Here is an 18,884-nt window from a genome sequence, read left to right as displayed (position 1 = left end):
GAGAGAGAGAGAGAGAGAGAGAGAGAGAGAGAGAGAGAGAGAGAGAGAGAGAGAGAGAGAGAGAGAGAGAGAGAGAGGGCATTATATTTCACTCCCTTGTGTCTGGAGAGAAAAATATTATTCTCGGAAATCAGACCAGGAAGTCGAACTGCTTAAAAGTAAATATTTCAGATTTGTGCTTCCTTGCCAGATCCCTGAAGGCCATGAGGGAGAATACTACTGCTACTACTACTACTACTACTACTACTAGTCTTTATTTGTGGTACCTAGTGGTGATAAAGGTAGTAATGGTGGTTCAAGTGGTGATGGTAAAGGGGATAGTAGTAGTAGTAGTAGTAGTAGTAGTAGTAGTAGTAGTAGTAGTAGTAGTAGTAGTAGTAGTAGTAGTAGTAGTAGTAGTAGTTCAGTCATCCATACAAAAAAAAAAAAAAAAAAATAGTGAACCATTTTCTACCCTTTTTTAGCCCCTGACCGGAGCCCCTCATATAAAAAAGAAAAGAAATATATATATACACAACCCTACGATATACACAAAACCCAAAAATACATTGATCTCTACCTTTCTACAGCATTTGAATAACTACTTTAATTTTATCCTACACTGAAGCATCACTACCATCTATCACTCTGCTCACCTTAACTAACCTAACCTAACATAACCTAACACAGCATCTCCAAGTCTCCGTACACAGAAGTTCCAGCCAGTGACCAGCCTTCCTTTATCTAATGTTGCCGCTGTTCTCCCTTCTGGCCCTGTGTGTCTAATTAAACCTAACCTTTATCTTTCCACCTTCCTGCATCTTGGAAGTCTTCAGGAGGGGGAGAAATGTACTCGCTTCGGGAACTACAACGGTTTAGATTTTTGGAACCAAGCTAAATGTACTTTGTCCTTAAACGGGGGAAGTTTTAGAGACTTTAATTTTCTCTTCTCAGTAAAAGTGTTGTGGCTTTTATGGGTGTGCTTTTGTTGTTGTTCGTGGTGATGGTGGTGGTAGTGGTGGTGGTGGTATTCGTGGTGACAGAAGGTGGTGCCAGTAGTAGTAGTGACAGAAAGTGGTGCCAGTAGTAGTAGTAGTAGTAGTAGTAGTAGTAGTAAAGCAGCAGTAGTAGTGTTATCGATTATCATTTTGAAGAAAGAATAAACTCACATGATAAATATGAAACTAATAAAATAAATATACAGAACACACAAAAATAGTAATGCACATATACCTACACACACACACACACACACACACACACACACACACACACACACACACACATACAAACATATACGCATACATATACACATAATTATATACATACAAACAAGGTCTTCCCAGTGTGTGTGTGTGTGTGTGTGTGTGTGTGTGTGTGTGTGTGTGTGTGTGTGTGTGTGTGTGTGTGTGTGTGTGTGTGTGTGTGTGTGTGTGTGTGTGTGTGTGTGTCCCCATAAATCCATACTATACAAAGAGAAACCGAACGATAAAAAGAACTCTGAAAGCTAAAACTAAAGAAAAAAAAAAACAACGATAAAAATGGATGGAAAGAAAAAAAACTGAGCAAGAACCATTAGTATATGACACGCTTCAAAATATAGTGAAGAGGAAGAGAAAATAAAAGAAAAAAAGAAAAAACACCCCTGACGAAAAATAAACACGAAAAACGAGAATCTGAATCTGAGAGAAAAAAAAAAGATAACGAAAATTAAAAAAAATAAAGTTGAAAGAAGGAAAGAGAAAAAGGAGAAAGAAGAAAAAGATTAAAAAAAGCCAGACAAAAAAATAGAAAATGGAGAGAGAGAAAAAGAAAAAGGGAAAGGAAATAAAGGAAGAAGAGAATAAAAGAAAGAAGGGTGAGGAAGAAAAGTAAGTGAAACATGAAATGACAACGGCCCTTCCATTTAAGTCTTTGTTCCTTTGGAGGGGAAAATATTCTTCCCGAAACGACGATAGGAAAAAAAAAACTGCTAAAGACACATTCCAAAGACCTGTGTCCAAGAGAGAGAGAGAGAGAGAGAGAGAGAGAGAGAGAGAGAGAGAGAGAGAGAGAGAGAGAGAGAGAGAGAGAGAGAGAGAGAGAGAGAGAGAGAGAGAGAGAGAGAGAGAGAGAGAGAGAGAGAGAGACGTAGACAAAAAGAGAAACAGAGAGACAATCCAGACACACATACACAAACACACACACACACACACACACACACACACACACACACACACACACACACACACGGGCAGACAGACAAAAGGATAATGGACCCAATAGCTGGCTAGACGTACGAGAGAAAAAGACTCGCTCAAAAACGCACGCAAATGACACGCAATCCTGACAACGAGAGGAGGATGTCAGGGGGAGCGTGGCCATTGCGAGGAGAAGAGCGAGATAAAAGACAGATAAAAGAGAGAGAAAAAGTGAGAGAAAAGTGTGCATGAGACTCACCATTTCACTTACTGCTGCTCCTTTACCCCTTCCTCCACCTCCTCTTCTTCCTCCTCCTACTCCTCCTCCTCCTCCTCCTCCTCCTCCTCCCATTCTTCTTTTTGTTCTTCTTTTTCCTCCTTATTCGTAGCCTTCTTTTCTTCTGGTTCTTGTCTAATTCAGTCCTCTCCTCCTTGATCTCTTCCTTGATCTTCTACTCTTTTCTTTCCTTCCTCCTCCTCCTCCTCCTCCTTCTCTTTCTCTCCAAAGATTAAGGTACTCTCGATTCTTCACCAATATTTTATCATAGTATTATTAATAGTAGCGGTAGTAGTGGTAGTGGTAGTAGTAGTAGTAGTAGTAGTAGTAGTAGTAGTAGTAGTAGTAGTAGTAGTAGTTCCCATAAACAAACTGAATAAAACTCTCTCTCTCTCTCTCTCTCTCTCTCTCTCTCTCTCTCTCTCTCTCTCTCTCTCTCTCTCTCTCTCTCTCTCCCGTTACACACACACACACATACATACATACATACATACACACATGCGGGTCGTTAGTGTTTTATGGTGATGGAAAAATTAGCGAACAATTTGTATATATTGGTGAAGTGAGAGAGGGATGGAAGGCTGGCTAATATATGGCACGATGGGCTGCATCAATCCATGTCCGAGAGAGAGAGAGAGAGAGAGAGAGAGAGAGAGAGAGAGAGAGAGAGAGAGAGAGAGAGAGAGAGAGAGAGAGAGAGAGAGAGAGAGTAATCATTTTAATCACACACACACACACACACACACACACACACACACACACACACACACACACACACACACACACTAATCGCCATCAATGACAAACGTTTTACGAATATCAGTATGTAAATTGCTGCAAGACTAAATAAAACACAAAGAAAGAAAAAAGATGAAAAAGAAAAATATAATCACTAATCGCTAACGTCCAAACAAAACTGATAAAGAAAATGGAAAACCTATTGAAAAGAATCACAGAAAACGTGAAATTCTGCAAACTTATGCTTGGGTGAATCGGGAATTTAAAGCTGAGAAAAAAAAAAAAAAGACAGAAAAAGAAAACCAGATCTTAAAAAGAGGAAGAAAATGTCAAATTCGTTAGTTTAAATCCTCTTTAAGTCGTATTTGTAAGTATTGCGAGTTTGTAATGTTCACTTGAGTGTCTTAACCGAAGGGGGAGTCAGACCGCCTCGTTCCTTCCATATAAATGCATAATACTTTTTACACAGTTTCCCTTCAAAATGTAATACGTTCTCTTACCTGCGTCTTCTCCCCATGGTGCCGTTTTCTGTGGCAGTGAGTCCGGACATTGGGTTCTGCATTTCCATTTTCTTCCCAAAAAACAATGCACACCTCTTCCTTTTCCTCTTCCTTTTTCCTGTTTCTCTTCCTTCTTCTCTCCTTTCCCTCTTCATGTTCCAGTTCCTTCTGTCTTTTCTGATATTCTTTCTTTCTCCTCTTCCTCTTCTGTTGTTCCTTTTCCTCTTCCTCCTATTTCTTTCTTGTTATCCTCCTCCTCCTATTCTTTCTGCTTTTCTTCCTCTTCCTCTGTCTCCTCATCTTTCCAGTCCTTCTCTTATTTCTTCTTCTCCTCCTCCTATTCCTCCTTTCCGTATTCCTCTTGCTTTTCCAATTCATCCTCCAGTTCCTTCTATGCTCTCTGATACTTCTCCTCTTTCTCCTCTTCCTCTTCATTTTACTTTTCCTCCTCCTCCTCCTATTACTTCTTGTTCTCCTCCTTTTCATGTTGTTTATGTTTTCCTCCTCTTCCTCCATCTCATCTTTCCATTCCTTTTCTTATTTTCTTTCTCCTCCTCCTCCTCCTCCTCCTCCTCCTCCTCCTCCTCCTCCTCCTTCTCCTCCTATTGTTTCGTTTTTCTTTTCTTCCTCCTCCTCCTCCATTAAAATAACACACCTCCATTTCCCTCACAAGAACTCCCAGGAAAGCACGACTTCAAGGATTTGGCAAAAGAGGAAGAAAAAAAAATTACGAAAAATAGAAAGGAAATCAGCAAACAATGGAACATAATTAACGGGGCCACAAGTTGACGTAGAAATTAAGGTTCTTTTCATAAACTTTAAATGGCGAAGACAAAGAAAGTAATCTCTCTTCCCTCCCCCCAACCACCACCCCCTCCCAGAACCTTCACGATAGTAAACAAGCAAACTTAGGAAAGGGAGGAAAGGTCAAGACAAAAATAAATAAATAAATAAATAAATAAATAAATAAATAAATAAATAAATAAATAAATAAATCAGATTGTTAACTTGAGGTCGAAAGAAAAAAGGGGGAAAAATTGAATAGTCATGGGTAAAATGCAGGAGTTATTTTGGTTTTGCTTTTTTTTTGTATCTTTGTAGTGGTGGTGGTGGTGGTGGTGGTGGTAGTAATAGTAAACTTTCCCCCTTCCCCCTCTCTCTCTCTCTCTCTCTCTCTCTCTCTCTCTCTCTAAGAATAGGGTTCACCTTGTCAGACTATAATTCTAATTCAATTTATGGTTCCAATTGTACTTTTCGTTCTAGTGGAGAGAGAGAGAGAGAGAGAGAGAGAGAGAGAGAGAGAGAGAGAGAGAGAGAGAGAGAGAGAGAGAGAGAGAGAGAGAGAGAGAGAGAGAGAGAGAGAGAGAGAGAGAGAGTTAAGAAATACTAATAAAAGGTCTTGGAAATGTAAAATAAGCAAGGGATCAAAGAACTAAAGAAAAGGAAAATATAAAACACACTTAAAGTTCCGTCTTTATATTCTTTTCTTTTCTCCTCTCTCTCTCTCTCTCTCTCTCTCTCTCTCTCTCTCTCTCTCTCTCTCTCTCTCTCTCTCTCTCTCTCTCTCTCTCTCTAAGGATAACACCAGTTTCTATTTAAATATACAAAGAAAATAAAAGAATATCCAAAGTAAAAATACGGAAATACATTTTCATATTACCATCGTGTAATTATTCATGTCATCATCTTTGTCACGCCTTTGTTACATTTTTCATTATTCATTATTTTTTGCCATTTTAAACACAACTCTAAGAGGAGGTAATAAATTCAGAAAAAGAGAAGAAAAAAAACGTAAAAGGAACGAGTTTAATTTTTCTACATCTTTCGTCCTCTTGGCTAACTTACCTAATATTGAAATAAGAACGTAAGAAAAATAAGAAGACTTTTAAAAGGCCATTTGAGCTACACGAGGCAGATCTTGAGAAACACTTAAAACTTGCATACCAGTCTTCATCCATACCAGTCTTCATCCATCCTCTTGAAACTGATGTCTGCTTAATCATCACCTTGCTGAGCTTGCCACTTTAATTTATAGCCTGTCTGTGAACTTGAAAGCTCTTGGGAAAAAAATAAATAATCAGGCGAAGAGTTATCAGTCTGACAATTGTGAATATATATAAAACAAACTAATTTTTTGTAAAAGGAATATTGGCCATAAACAGAAAAAAATAAATAAGTAAATAAATAAATAATAAAAGACAGAATATAATAAACAAGAATAATAAAGAAAACTCGCTCATAATATAAATCCTAAGAAGGAAATAAAAAATAGGAGAGCCGAGAGAAACGCCGTTTTTTTTCTGTGGTATTATCTAATCACAATAGGAAAAAAAGGAAACCCCAATTAGTGATCCTTTACATCACACGAACAACACGTGGGATCCTGGCCAGCATCAAAGGGAAGAGTAACATAAAGGCCAATATTCTTCAACGCTTTGTTCTCTCATAATGGATTTCCTTTTCAAAGGTCACAGACATGATTAGACAGACCCACAACAGTTGGTTTTGTCATTAATGATGCGGAATATTTGTTCAATTATCGCTGCAATCATGGAAACAATCTTGAAAATAAATAACTTCTACGACAGCCTGTTAAACTTACCGAAAACATTCGTGAAAACTTGGTAACTTCCACGTAAACTATCATTAGAACCACAAAAGTACCTCTGGAAACAAGCTCACCTCCGTTAGACTACTAAATCATCACTAGAACCACAACAATACCTCTGGAAACATGATCACCCTCGTTAGACCATCGAACTATTACCAGAATCATGAAAGCATTCTCAAAACTCCCAGTACAACCAGTTAGACATCACTACAATCAAGAAAACACCCCTAAAAAAATCTAAAATCTTCCGCTACTGTGCTACAAGCTGCAGAAATAAGACAACGAAATGTTTAGACCTAAAGATTTTGGTAAAGTCTTGGAACTAATGAAAATAGTGAACCGTAAAAAATGTGTGAAGCTAGACGTTTTCATGAACCTCAGGGAGTCCACACAGTTTAGCAGGAAATGAACCAGTGGATTTCAGCGAATCAGGTGAAGCTTCACTGATTACTTTTAATGAAGCAGTTTTCCAAATGGTAAAGTAAAGAGGCTCATTGGTGAACTCATTTCTTTAATTGATTTTTTTTTTTTTTGTAACTGGGGATCTTGCTGGACACAATCCATAACTCACCGACTTTAATTAGAGAACGTTCCTAAAACTTCATAAAACCACATAATCTGAGCCCAAACTGACATGCTAACATTTCAGGTTTGGAATACGAACTTATAAAATGCAGTGACAAAACCTGAATTCCCCCAAAAAATAAAAACCAAGGCGGAACGAGTATTTTCTACTTGTGTCCTTTTTGTTCTTCCCTTCTTCTTTCATTCTACGCTTTACCCTCACGAGGAGGAGGAGGAGGAGAAGGTGATGGTGGAGGAGTTGGGGGAGGAGTTGGAGGAGTAGCTAGAGAAGGACTTGGAGGAGGAGGAGGAGGAGGAGGAGGAGGAGGAGGAGGAGGAGGAGGAGGAGGAGGAGGAGGGTGAGGAGAAGCAATTGAAGCAGTCGGAATAGCAGTAGCAGTAACAGTAGTAGTAGCAGTAGTAGCAACAATGGCACCAGCAATAGATACCTTGCACACACACAAGTCGCCACAAGACCACCGCGGCCTCACCTGCTTTCTCCACACGTTGCCGGCGCGATAATTAGCAATCTCGTAACCTGGTGACCTCAAAAAGCCGGCCCGTACAGGTAATTACGTCTTCCATTAGCCAGGAGAGCCGGACGCCATATCACGGGAGTGCGGAAAAGTGTTTTTTTGTCACACACCAAATCAGGTTTCACTTTTCATACCCTAATTCTGAGGCAAATTAGCTCATGAATATAATTTGCAACACGGTTAATATTTTTTTTTTTTTTCCCCATCGTAAACTGGATTGGCCTTCAAATGGATATGTTTAGTTAATGGCTCTAATGGAGTAATTATCAGGCGGAAACTAATTTAATGTCACACGCAATGAGTTAAGCGTTCAGTAAAAGCTTGGCCTACTCGTGGAAAATCACGTTTTTTCCAATGTGAAGCGTGACGGTGGGACGAGGCGGGGTAGGGCGGGGCGGGGCGGGGCGGGGCAGGGCAGTGTTAGGAGCCCTTAACTAACAAGCGCCGCGGTGAGTGCTGCCACATTACTTGAAGTCCTCTACAGGCGCTACTTGCTCTACATACACACACACACACACACACACACTTCAACGATCTTCATATCAAAACTGATCAAAATTAAAATGCTTGTCTGCTGAACTTTCTGGCAGCAATATATTTTTTATTTTTTATTTCTCTTAAAAAACCACCTTTTTTTTCTTGTTTTCAGATTTCTCTAAACACCCCGGCACGAATCACAATTGAAACTTTTCTGTTTAACATTTTTGGGAATCAGGAATTTGGCAAGCGTATTTTCATGTGTTTTACTTTTTTTCTTTTTTTATTAGTCCTTATTCACTATTAATTAAAGCAAAAAAAAAAAAATAATGTGAGTAACGGTAAAAACATGTTGATGACGATGACACACACACACACACACACACACACACACACACACACACACACACACACACACACACACACACACACACACACACACACTGCTGGACATGCACAATAAAAAAATAAATCAGTAAAAAAAATAGGTTGAAAACAACAGCTAATTTCGAACGTAACAAAATTTACATAAAAATAGTGAATGAATGAGTGAATGAGTGAACGTAAGAGATAAGTAAATTAGCCTTTTTTCTGTTCACTTTTTGGGGGGATCACAATTAAGCAGACTTTTAATTACTTTTTAGTCCTTGGTGAGACTCTTGAACACACACAAAAAATAAATAAATAAATAAATAAATAAACAAAAATACATAAGCAAATAAAGAAATTAAGTAAAAAAAACACAAACGAGAGAGAGAGAGAGAGAGAGAGAGAGAGAGAGAGAGAGAGAGAGAGAGAGAGAGAGAGAGAGAGAGAGAGAGAGAGAGAGAAATACCAGAGCTGTAAATAAATGCCAACCTCAAAGGAAATGAAAGCAAATCACAAATACGATACACTTCATCTTTTCCCTGACCGGCACACGCTCGCACACACCAAAACACAAACACTTTAGTACAAAACAGATCAAACATTTTCCTCGAACTACATCGTGGACAGTTTCATTCAAGGTACCAGAGAAAAGTTGGGTTATATATAAATTTGTTAACATTTCCCTCTAACTTTATTGTAGATAGTTTCATTGAAGGCACCACCAGCGAAATGTTGCACAATACATATGACTTTAGACTGAAAGGAAAGGAATAGTGGATTTAAGCTTATATTCTGGGGGTTTTGGGGATAGAAATATTTACCGATTTTTCTGTCAAAACTCACTCCTGTACTGCTCACCTCACTAATGCAAGATTTTCACGCTTCCTCACTGTTCGCCTTACTTATGCAAGCTTCCCAGTTTCTTTACTTTTCTATTCCTTTCATTGGTCAGCTCTGGAAGTGTGCATTTCTCCCTGTCTGTGTCTTCACTCTCATCCCTTTCACCGGTAAATTCTGAAAACTCTTTTTTTGGAGAAGTGTGCGAACTATTTCAAAATAGGAATATTGAAATGTCTCCAGAAATAAACTGACAACTGTGAAATCTTTTCTGATTGCCTTTACTGGAAACGACAATTTTAGATTTTTGTATCCTTGTGCCAGTCTTCTTGTCACCACGCAAGGATATATATATATATATATATATATATATATATATATATATATATATATATATATATATATATATATATATATATATATATATATCTTCCACGAAAATAAAGAAAAATTGGTGAAAATAGAGAAGAACTGGTGAAAATAGGAGGAAGGAGGGAAGGATGAAAGAAACAATGGATCATTCAGTAAATGAGTCAGAGGGGAGAAGGAAGAATCTCTTACACCAAACGCAACAGGAACAAAACACAGAACGAAATTTCAAGCACTTCTCAGGCTTATTCACTCAAGGAGGGCAAAAAAAAAAAAGTCACGTTTATTTTTTCTTCTACACCTATAAAATTTTCACTCCGGCAGCCTTCCTGTAACACAAAGGCGAAACTGAAAAGTGAAGAGCAATACGAAAGATAATTACAAACACTTCAGTAACCGATGAAAATAACATTCCCTTCCACTCACTCTGTCCCTGACCTCAACAAAGCACCGACACCCTCATCCCCACCCCCCGCCCCAATATAGTGAAGTGACCCATACCCACCCATTACCTGTGCACGCCTGCAGGTAATACTGAACTCCTGCCTCAAAACTAATTGTTGAAATGTTACCGTGAACCAAAAATCTGACCCACACTCCCTCTCCCTTTCCCTCCTTCCCTCCCTCCTTTCCTTTCTCCCTTTCTCCCTCTCTTGTCCCCTCAATTCCTCCTTTTCTTTATTTCCCCATCTGTTTCTTTTAGCATTCTCTCTCTCTCTCTCTCTCTCTCTCTCTCTCTCTCTCTCTCTCTCTCTCTCTCTCTCTCTCTCTCTCTCTCTCTCTCTCTCGTTTCTTGTTTCCTATCTCCTTCCTCCTCTATATCCTTTTCTTTCCTCCGTCCCTCTGTTTCTTTTCTTCTTCCCTATATATCTCCCGTCTCTTGTTTCTTTCCTCCTTCTCCCTCTCTTCTCCTCGTCTCCTCCCTTCCTCCTTCCCTTGTTTCTTTCCTCCCCTATATCTCCTTTCCATTCTCCCTCGCTCCCTCTCTTGTTTCTTTCATCTCCTTTATCTCCTCCCTTCCTCCTCTCGTTTCCTCTCGTTTACTCTCTACATCCATCCATCCATCTATCTCTCCACCCTTTCCTCCCTTCTCTAAGGCTCAGATTATTTTTTCCTCCTCCACTACTAAACAATTTTCTTTCCTAAAAATATATAAAAACAGTCCTGGCAATTTTATTCACAGCAGTGACCGCCATTATCACGCTGCCATCTTTTCCCTCCCGCCCACCTGCTAATCGCATCTCTCTCCTTCGGCAGTGGGGGGGGCGGTGATCCCTGGGCCCCCGGAAGTGTACGTGGAGGCGGGATCGCGTCTGCTCCTCACGTGCTGGGTACAGGCGCCCCCCGCCCTCCCGGCCCCATCACCTGGCTGCACGACATGGAGCCCATCAACGCCAACGGAGGAAGGTGAGTGGAGGAGTGGAAGGGTGGAGGGGTGGAGGAGTGCAGGAGTGGAGGAGTGCAGGAGTGGAAGGGTGAAGGAATGGAAGGGTGGAAGAGTGAAGGAGTGTAGGAATGGAGGGATGCACCAGTGATGGGGTGGGGAAGTGGAGGGGTGAGGTGGAGGTGATACGTGACAGCAGGTGAGGCACACGTGGTGGGGACAGGTGAGAGGAGTTGCAGGACATCTGTGAGGTCACGCGAGGACACATACCAAAGACACCAGGTTATAGAAGAAAGATTACCAGATCACATAAGAAGAGTAAATATCAGATGACATGATGACAGATGCCCGGAAATCACAGAATATGAATACCAGATTACATAAGAATTGCGTAAGAAACACCAGACTGCATGGAAAATTATACCAGTTGATTACAGAGCATAATACCAGATCACATGAGGGACCTTACCAGAACAGTAAAATACCAGAACAAACAGCTGATAACATACTAAGGAATACTTTTTTTTTTTTTGTGCAAGAGGAGTACTGGTCAAGGGCAGCAAAAAACAAAAAAAAAATAAATAAATAAATAAATAAAAAAAAAAGGTTCACTGAAGTCCCGACCCTAACGAAAACGAGCCATAAGATTATCCAAAGTTTGAAAAGTGTCTTGAAATTACATGAAAACAAATAGCGGGGACATTACAGAGCCCATCATTACAAAGAAAGAACAAGTACCAGGGGATAAACGCCAAAAAATACCGTAAAAATAAGTACCAGATTTAAATGAGAGCAAGTACCAAAAGAAATCAGCTGAAAAAACAGCAAAAAAAAAAAAAAAAAAAAAAAATGAAAAAAAACATGAAAAGAACCAATTGCCACAAAAAAAAAAAAAAAAAAACATCGAACTACAAACATCACACCACAGATGACATAAGCGCCAATACTAAATAACAGGGAAGAAAGAATACCAAAACTATTAATCTACAACCACTGTATCTGCTGAACTAAATACTTGAGATAGAAAAAGGGCAAGGCTTCTCCCCTCCAACCTCTCTCCGGTACGTGTATTGAGATGCGTGGGAGGGACACGTGTGGATCGGGTAACAAGTGTGGAAGAGGCACGTGTAGGCCAGGTGACAGGTGGAAGATGCATCAAGTGTTCGCCATGATAAATGTGTAGAGCACGTGTAGGTTCGGCGAGTAACTTTGAAGGAAGAGTCAAAACAGACCAGGTACGTTGCCCAAGAGAGGAGGCCAGGTGGAAAGCATGTGTGGTGAGCTGCGGCTTGAATAGGGGATGTGGGGGTGAGGGATGATGGGTGAGGGGTGTGGATGGAAGAGAGATGAGGGAGGAGGGGACGTGAGATGAGGGGAAAATGGTTAGGAGACACTTCAATAAAACTGAGGTAATTTCATCAAGCCGTTGTTAGGGGGAAACCAACACAGTACGTTTAGAAGAGTAAGGAAAACAAAGATCTTTCCCGCCACTTCTTTCCTGAATGAGTGAGAGATAAGAGTGGCTGTTCAGGGAGCGACGCGAGAAAAGAGAAAGTTTGCTTTTAAGGTTAAGGAACTGAGAGAAAGTTTGCTTCTGACGGGAGTTATAAGTGAGAAAGTTGGTAGATAAGGTGAGAGAGTAGGCGGAGGTGTGTACCGTGCCGGGGCCCGCGCTGAGTGAAGTGGTGGGCGCCTCAAAGTGACTTAATCAAGGCCGAGAGCCGAGGCCACGCCCTCGCCGTGCACGCCAGAAAGTAAAGGAAAGTAAAGGAAAAAACTGTGAGCGTCTCTTAGGAAATAACGAAACCTAATGAGTAACGGACGGTGTTTGTTGTTATCATTATTATTATTACCATCATTACTACTACTACTACTACAAGTATCCTAATAAAAAAAACCTAAAGTACTTTTTTTGCTCTAACTTTTTTTTTTTTTTTTTCCGTCTTAACGCACGCCCGTCACCATCACTTTTCCACTCAATTTTGTTCGGCAACATAATTCTTTCATTTTGAGCGTTACCAATCCTGCCTCCTTCCCTACTCTTCTTCCCCCTAGTAGTAGTAGTAGTAGTAGTAGTAGTAGTAGTAGTAGTAGTAGTAATTGCTGTGGTGGTGTTGGTGGTGGTAAGAGTAGCATCATACTGCTCTAAAACTAGTTACCTCTCTGTTATGTTCCACGCGAGGACACGCCACACCTAGTTACGTCACCGAGGAGCGACAATTTCCAGTTAATAATTCTCCAAGCTAAAACAAGACCCGTAAACACGCTTAGCACGAGAGAGAGAGAGAGAGAGAGAGAGAGAGAGAGAGAGAGAGAGAGAGAGAGAGAGAGAGAGAGAGAGAGATTCACCTTAAGATCTAAAAACACGCTTGCCTCATGTAGAGAGAAATAAAAATGAAAAGAGAAAAGGGAAACTGAACAAGAATATTTCTCTCCTTGGCATTTTTAATTAGTTTTCCCGAAACACTTCCACACTGGCGACATGAAGGGAGATAAAAAAAAAAAGAAAAAAGAAAAGAGAAAAACTTTATTCCGTACCATGATAAAGAAAGGGTTTGTCCGTATAGCGAGGTCCAGCCATGTCCCGCGGAATTTCAAGGATCTCATTGAAGCCCCAACAACGAAGCCCATCCAAGTCCAGTGAAGCTCTAAAGGATTCAGTTGAAGCCCAACTGAAAAACGAAGCGTAGAGAAGCCTAGTATATAAGTGAAACCCAAAGTCATCTAAATAAATATAAGGTAAAGTGAAGCTCGAGGAAGTTTAATAAATCACAATGAAGCCCGACGGAAAAGAAAGTAGACAAATGAAGCTCTGAAAAACGTAAAGAAGTCCAACGAAACCCGACAACGATATAAGACCAAAAAATTAAACCTTGAAAAGTGTTATGGAGCTCAATAAATAACAGTAAAGCCCAACGAAGCCTCAAGAAGCTCAGTAAAGACAAACAAAAAAAATAAATAAAAAAAAAACTAATGAAACTTAGCGAAGCACACGAACACAATGAAGCGAAGACCGTAAAGCACAGCGAGGCTTTCCGAAAACCACACAACCCATTAACATCCAAAATAATATCAGTGAAGACGAGTGAAGCCAAATAAAGCCTACTAAAGCTTACAGGAAAAGTAAAACACCCAATTAGGCCCAATTAAACATACCAAAGCACAGTAAAACCCATTGAATCCCAACATAGCACAAGTACAGACCAGCACCGCTAAATCCAGACCAACGCTTTACAATGCTCAGGGAGTCACAGGAAAATCACAAATAGGCCAAAGGAAGCCAAGGGAAGCCGAAGGAAGCCCCAGCAGCACCACAGCATCATTAGTACCAGAGATGAACAAAGCACGTGCCAAGGGAACAATGAGAGGTGAGTGGCGAACCCCGGGCCACCTGAAACACCTGTGTGCCAATTAGTTACGTCCAATTAAGGTACCTGGTGTCCTAAGCCTTTACCTGTGCTGCTTCCATTCTGGCCTATTAGGGGTTTGGTCTGAGGAAAACACACACACACACACACACACACACACACACACACACACACACACACACACACACACACACTGACTCAATCATTCGTTCAAATATACTCGAATAGTTTGTTACTGTTGTTGTTGTTAGTGGTAGTAGTAGTAGTAGTAGTAGTAGTAGTAGTAGTAGTAGTAGTAGTAGTAGTAGTAGTAGTAGTAGTAGTAGTAGTAGTTCCCTTAAACAAAAAATAAAACTCTCTCTCTCTCTCTCTCTCTCTCTCTCTCTCTCTCTCTCTCTCTCTCTCTCTCTCTCCCCTAAGGTATATAAAAATGCATAACGCGTGAAAGTATTAAGGAAAGGATCAAGGAAATAAAATACATGCAAGAAAAAACAGCGAGCTCTTGTTCTGATAAGTCGAACGTATGAAAATAAGCAAAGAAAAATAAGGCGTCCTCACAACCCACGCGGAATGCTGCAAGAAGGAAAAGAAAATAACGTTAACGCAAAAACGGGAGAGAAAAATCGGTAATACTGTTCATTACTGATGTTACAACGCATGGCAAGACAATTCATCACGCGGTGCAAGCCTCCACATTCTTTTCTTTGTAGCAACTTTTCAATGCTGCTGAGTGGATGTGTTTGATTTTTCTTCATTGTCATCATTACTACTACTACTACTACTGATAATAAGAAAATAACCACACAAACAAACCAACAGACAATAATAACAACAAACAAAAAACAAGCAAGCAAACTAACAAACAACAACAACAACAACAACAACAACAACAACAACAACAACAACCACAACATCCATTCCACCTTTAAGTGAGGAAAAATACAAACACGATAATACAACTTAAACATCAATTACCTGTGTGTGTGTGTCTGGCAAAAGAAAACAGGTGAGCATCATTACCTATCATTAACTATCCAGGTACAAATAACCCTTTTTCACCTACAATTAACGTGCCCCTTGGAATCTAACGCAGTATTCCTCTTCTTAAACAAGCCCATGTTCCGTTTTCTTACTGTAGCTTTATGTGGCTAAAATGTAAGAAGGTTTCATAAGCTGCTTGAGTTTCGGTGTCACATTAACGAGGTCATGTGGAGCTTGTTAAGGTTTGTGTGAGTTACCCGTCCCACTGAGGGAAGCAGGAAGAAAACAGAAAATGGAAAGAAAAATATACATAGCAAAGAAAACAGAGACGGAACTAATCGCACAAAGAAAATACAAAGCCATGAAGAAGAAAATACATACAGGAAAAAAGGCATCTACGACTTCAAAATATATAGAAAATCAACGAACGTCAGATAATAAAATAAAAATGAAAAAAAAAAGAGCAGGAGAAACATATAATCAAGGAAAGAAAACGTAATAGCACAAAGAAAATGGATAAAAAAATCTTTAAGGTTTTAGCGATCGGGGGAAAAACAGTATCGCTTCGAGGAAATTAATATAAGGAATGATAACAAAAACACAGGAAAGGAAAAATCATAACAAAAAAAGAAAAAGTGATGCTCAAGAAAGGAATAATATTAAAGAAAAAACGCTCTTACAACTTCCAGAACGTAAATAAAATCAATAAATAAAACGTAACATAATGTAATGAGGAAAGGAAGCCAAAGGAAAAGGAAACGTCTCAGAACAAGGAAAATGCAATAATATGAAAAAATAAATAAATAAAAGAGCATTCCAACACAAGAGAAAAAAAGAAAAGCAATACAATGAAAAGTAATGTAATAAGAAAAAAAAAACCCAACAATATAACAATGAGATACAAATGCAACCGAGCAAAGAAAACGAGGTGCAATGATAAAGGAGAGGGGGAACGCTGGTATATTTAAGAACCGGATGCACACCGAGTGAAGAGAAGCCAAAGGAAAGAAAAGCGTGACAAAATAAAAAAGGGAGAAGAAAAAATAAACATCAAGAAAGGAGTAATGCAAGAAAAAAACAGAGATAAAGCAAATGAAGTAAAGAAGGAAAGGATAAATGAGAGTACAGGAGGAATAAGCAAGATAAGTTATAACAATGAAAGAAAAACAGAGAGGAGAGGAGAGGAAAGGAAAGGAATACAAAAATCATATGCGGTGACCTGGAGAGAGAGAGAGAGAGAGAGAGAGAGAGAGAGAGAGAGAGAGAGAGAGAGAGAGAGAGAGAGAGAGAGAGAGAGAGAGAGAGAGAGAGAGAGAATTATATACGAGATGAAAAGAAAGCAAGAGAAACTGAAATTGTAGCGTGTCAGTCGTTTTACTAAAATAAGAAAAATAAAAACATACAGAAAATGCAGCGGAGAGACAACAGAAAACGTGAAGTTGACAATGTTAATTGAGGTGGACAAATGAGAGAGAGAGAGAGAGAGAGAGAGAGAGAGAGAGAGAGAGAGAGAGAGAGAGAGAGAGAGAGAGAGAGAGAGAGAGAGAGAGAGAGAGAGAGAGAGAGAGAGAGAGAGAGAGAGAGAGACAGAGAGAGAATAGGACATATTAAATGAGAAGTAAAAGAATAAATAAAGGAATAAAGGAAAAGAAAACGGGAAACTAAAAAAAAGACAGAAGAAGTAAAGAAAGAAGAAAGAAGGAAGTGAAAGTTTAAAAAAAAAAAAACTGGAAAAAGAGAAAACAAAGACCTAAATAAGAAAAAAAAAAAAAAGAGGAAAGTACGAGAAACCTAGAGAGAGAAAGAGAGAGAGAAAGAGGAAAAGCCACCATCACTCAAAATGGCGAAGGGGAAAATTTGAATGAAGTCTCCCCTGCGTCATCCATCCCAAGCACTACATTATCGGCAGCTGGAAGGGTCCCTCTCCTTGGCCGCAGCTCCCACCTCCGTTTTCTTTCCCCCGCCCATACATCGCTTTCATCAACTCCAGTGCCGCACTCTCTCGCCTCCTTTTTCAATCTTCTCGGCATCTTTATTATCCCTCTGCGCACCCTCCTTCTCCTCCTCCTCCTCCTTGTCTTCCTCTTCCTCTTCTTCCATTTACTCTCCTCCTGCGGCGACGACGGCGACAACAACAACTTTTATTTCCTTATTTGTTTCTACAACTCCTCTTCTACTTATTTCACCTCTTTTCTTTTTTTCTTCTTTCCTTCTTTTCCTTCGTCGTCTTCGTCTTCTTCGTCTATTTCGTCTTATGCGTCTTTTTCGCTTTCGTCTTTCTTTTTCCTTCTTTTACTTTCTCACCCTCTCCTCCTCCTCCTCCTCATTATATTCTTCCTCCTCCTACTCCTCAAACCACTTGTCATTCCGCTGTTTTTCCCCTCTTTCTCCTTTTCTTCATCTTTCTTTCTTTTTTTTTTTTTCGTTGTTGTTGTCCTCGGTCTCCTCATTTTCTCTCTCTTCCCCTGTTTTCTCCGCCACGCTAACTCCTCTTCTACTTGTTATTCCACTCACTGTTTTTCTCCACTTCCTTCTCCTCTTCTTCTTCCAATTTCTTACTTTTAGCTATTCTTAGTCTCGATTTCCTTCCTTTTCCTCTGTTCGTCCTGATTATTCTTTTTCCTTTCGCTTTTTATTCACTAATTTCTTCCTCGTTTTACTCTTACTCCTCCTCCTCTTCTTCCAGATTTCTCTTTCTAGTGTTCACATTCTCTTGACTTCCTTCCTCTTCCTCTGTTTGTCCTCTTCCTCTGTTTATCTTTACTGTTCCATTCACTATTTTCATCCTTCCACCTCAACTTCTCTTCTTTCAAAATCCTCTTTCTATTGTTCTCATTCTCTCTATTTCCTTAATTGTCTTCTTCCTTTAGTTCTTTAATACTCTTCACTTCGCTCTTCCCTTCTTTCCTCCTCCTACTACTACTCCTCCTCCTCCTCCTCCTCCTCCTCCTCCTCCTCCTCCTCCTCCTTCTCCTCCTCCTCTTCCTCCTCCTCCTCCTCTTCTTCTTCCCAGTAAATGTCTGTGGTGATCTTCGGAATACATAAAGCAATTACGATATTGTCACTTGTGTTTCATGGAATACATCACTTGTGTTCTCTGTCCTTCTAGCTTTCCTTTACACCTGTTGACCTTCGCCTCCCTCCCGCCCTACTGCCCTCCTTCCCAATGACCGCCGCCGCCTCAGGTTTCTGCTCCGTGTTCTCATTTCAAACGTTTCAGAGCCTTATCACGACCACTTGACGGCTTTGTGGGAGTTATCAGCGTTTTCAAGGACGATTTCATGATTCTAGATTGAGTTTCGTAAGAGTCATGCATCATCAATCGGACGCGAAAAAAAAACATCAATGAAAACTCAACTAATCATCTCTGTGGGGTTTGAAAATGGGTTTAGGCTTTGAAAATGGGTTTAATGAAAGGTCAAAGCGTTTTAAAATACGGGCCTTGATAATTCCATAGGCTATATAGACTAAATTGGATAGACTAAATTGGATATTGATTGAGTTATGGCGGCGCACTAGGGTTACGAAACAGCGCGCTACCACTCCTGCCGAGAAAATGCCTCGAGTCAGGATCGAACTCGCAGCCTGAAGGTCAGGAAACCAACACTGCACCAGGAAGCCACTGCAGGTCGTGAAAGTAATTTAGTATGGTTTGATAAGAGACCAGTTAGCTAACTCATTACATTAGATGCAGACAGGCAGACAGACAGACAC

At 40.0% G+C, this 18,884-nt stretch overlaps 1 protein-coding gene and 1 long non-coding RNA gene across 5 annotated transcripts in view; one reads left to right on the top strand and one right to left on the bottom strand.

The window, feature by feature from the left end:
• The window catches only part of LOC135090127 (uncharacterized), a 183,977-nt gene that overhangs the window by 86,857 nt on the left and 78,236 nt on the right, over positions 1 to 18,884 (bottom strand). The window lies entirely within an intron of this gene.
• The window catches only part of LOC135090125 (hemicentin-1-like), a 303,061-nt gene that overhangs the window by 221,220 nt on the left and 62,957 nt on the right, over positions 1 to 18,884 (top strand). For both annotated transcript variants that reach the window (XM_063986500.1, XM_063986501.1), the window contains exon 6: positions 10,695 to 10,844. In XM_063986500.1, coding sequence (XP_063842570.1) covers positions 10,695 to 10,844 — 150 coding nt within the window. The remainder of the gene's footprint in view (positions 1 to 10,694; positions 10,845 to 18,884) is intronic.

The sequence above is a fragment of the Scylla paramamosain genome, chromosome 34 (genome assembly GCF_035594125.1).
Source record: "Scylla paramamosain isolate STU-SP2022 chromosome 34, ASM3559412v1, whole genome shotgun sequence".
In the NCBI taxonomy this organism is placed as follows: domain Eukaryota; kingdom Metazoa; phylum Arthropoda; class Malacostraca; order Decapoda; family Portunidae; genus Scylla; species Scylla paramamosain.
Note: the sequence above shows the minus strand (reverse complement) of the source record. Positions and strands in the feature narration are given on the sequence as shown.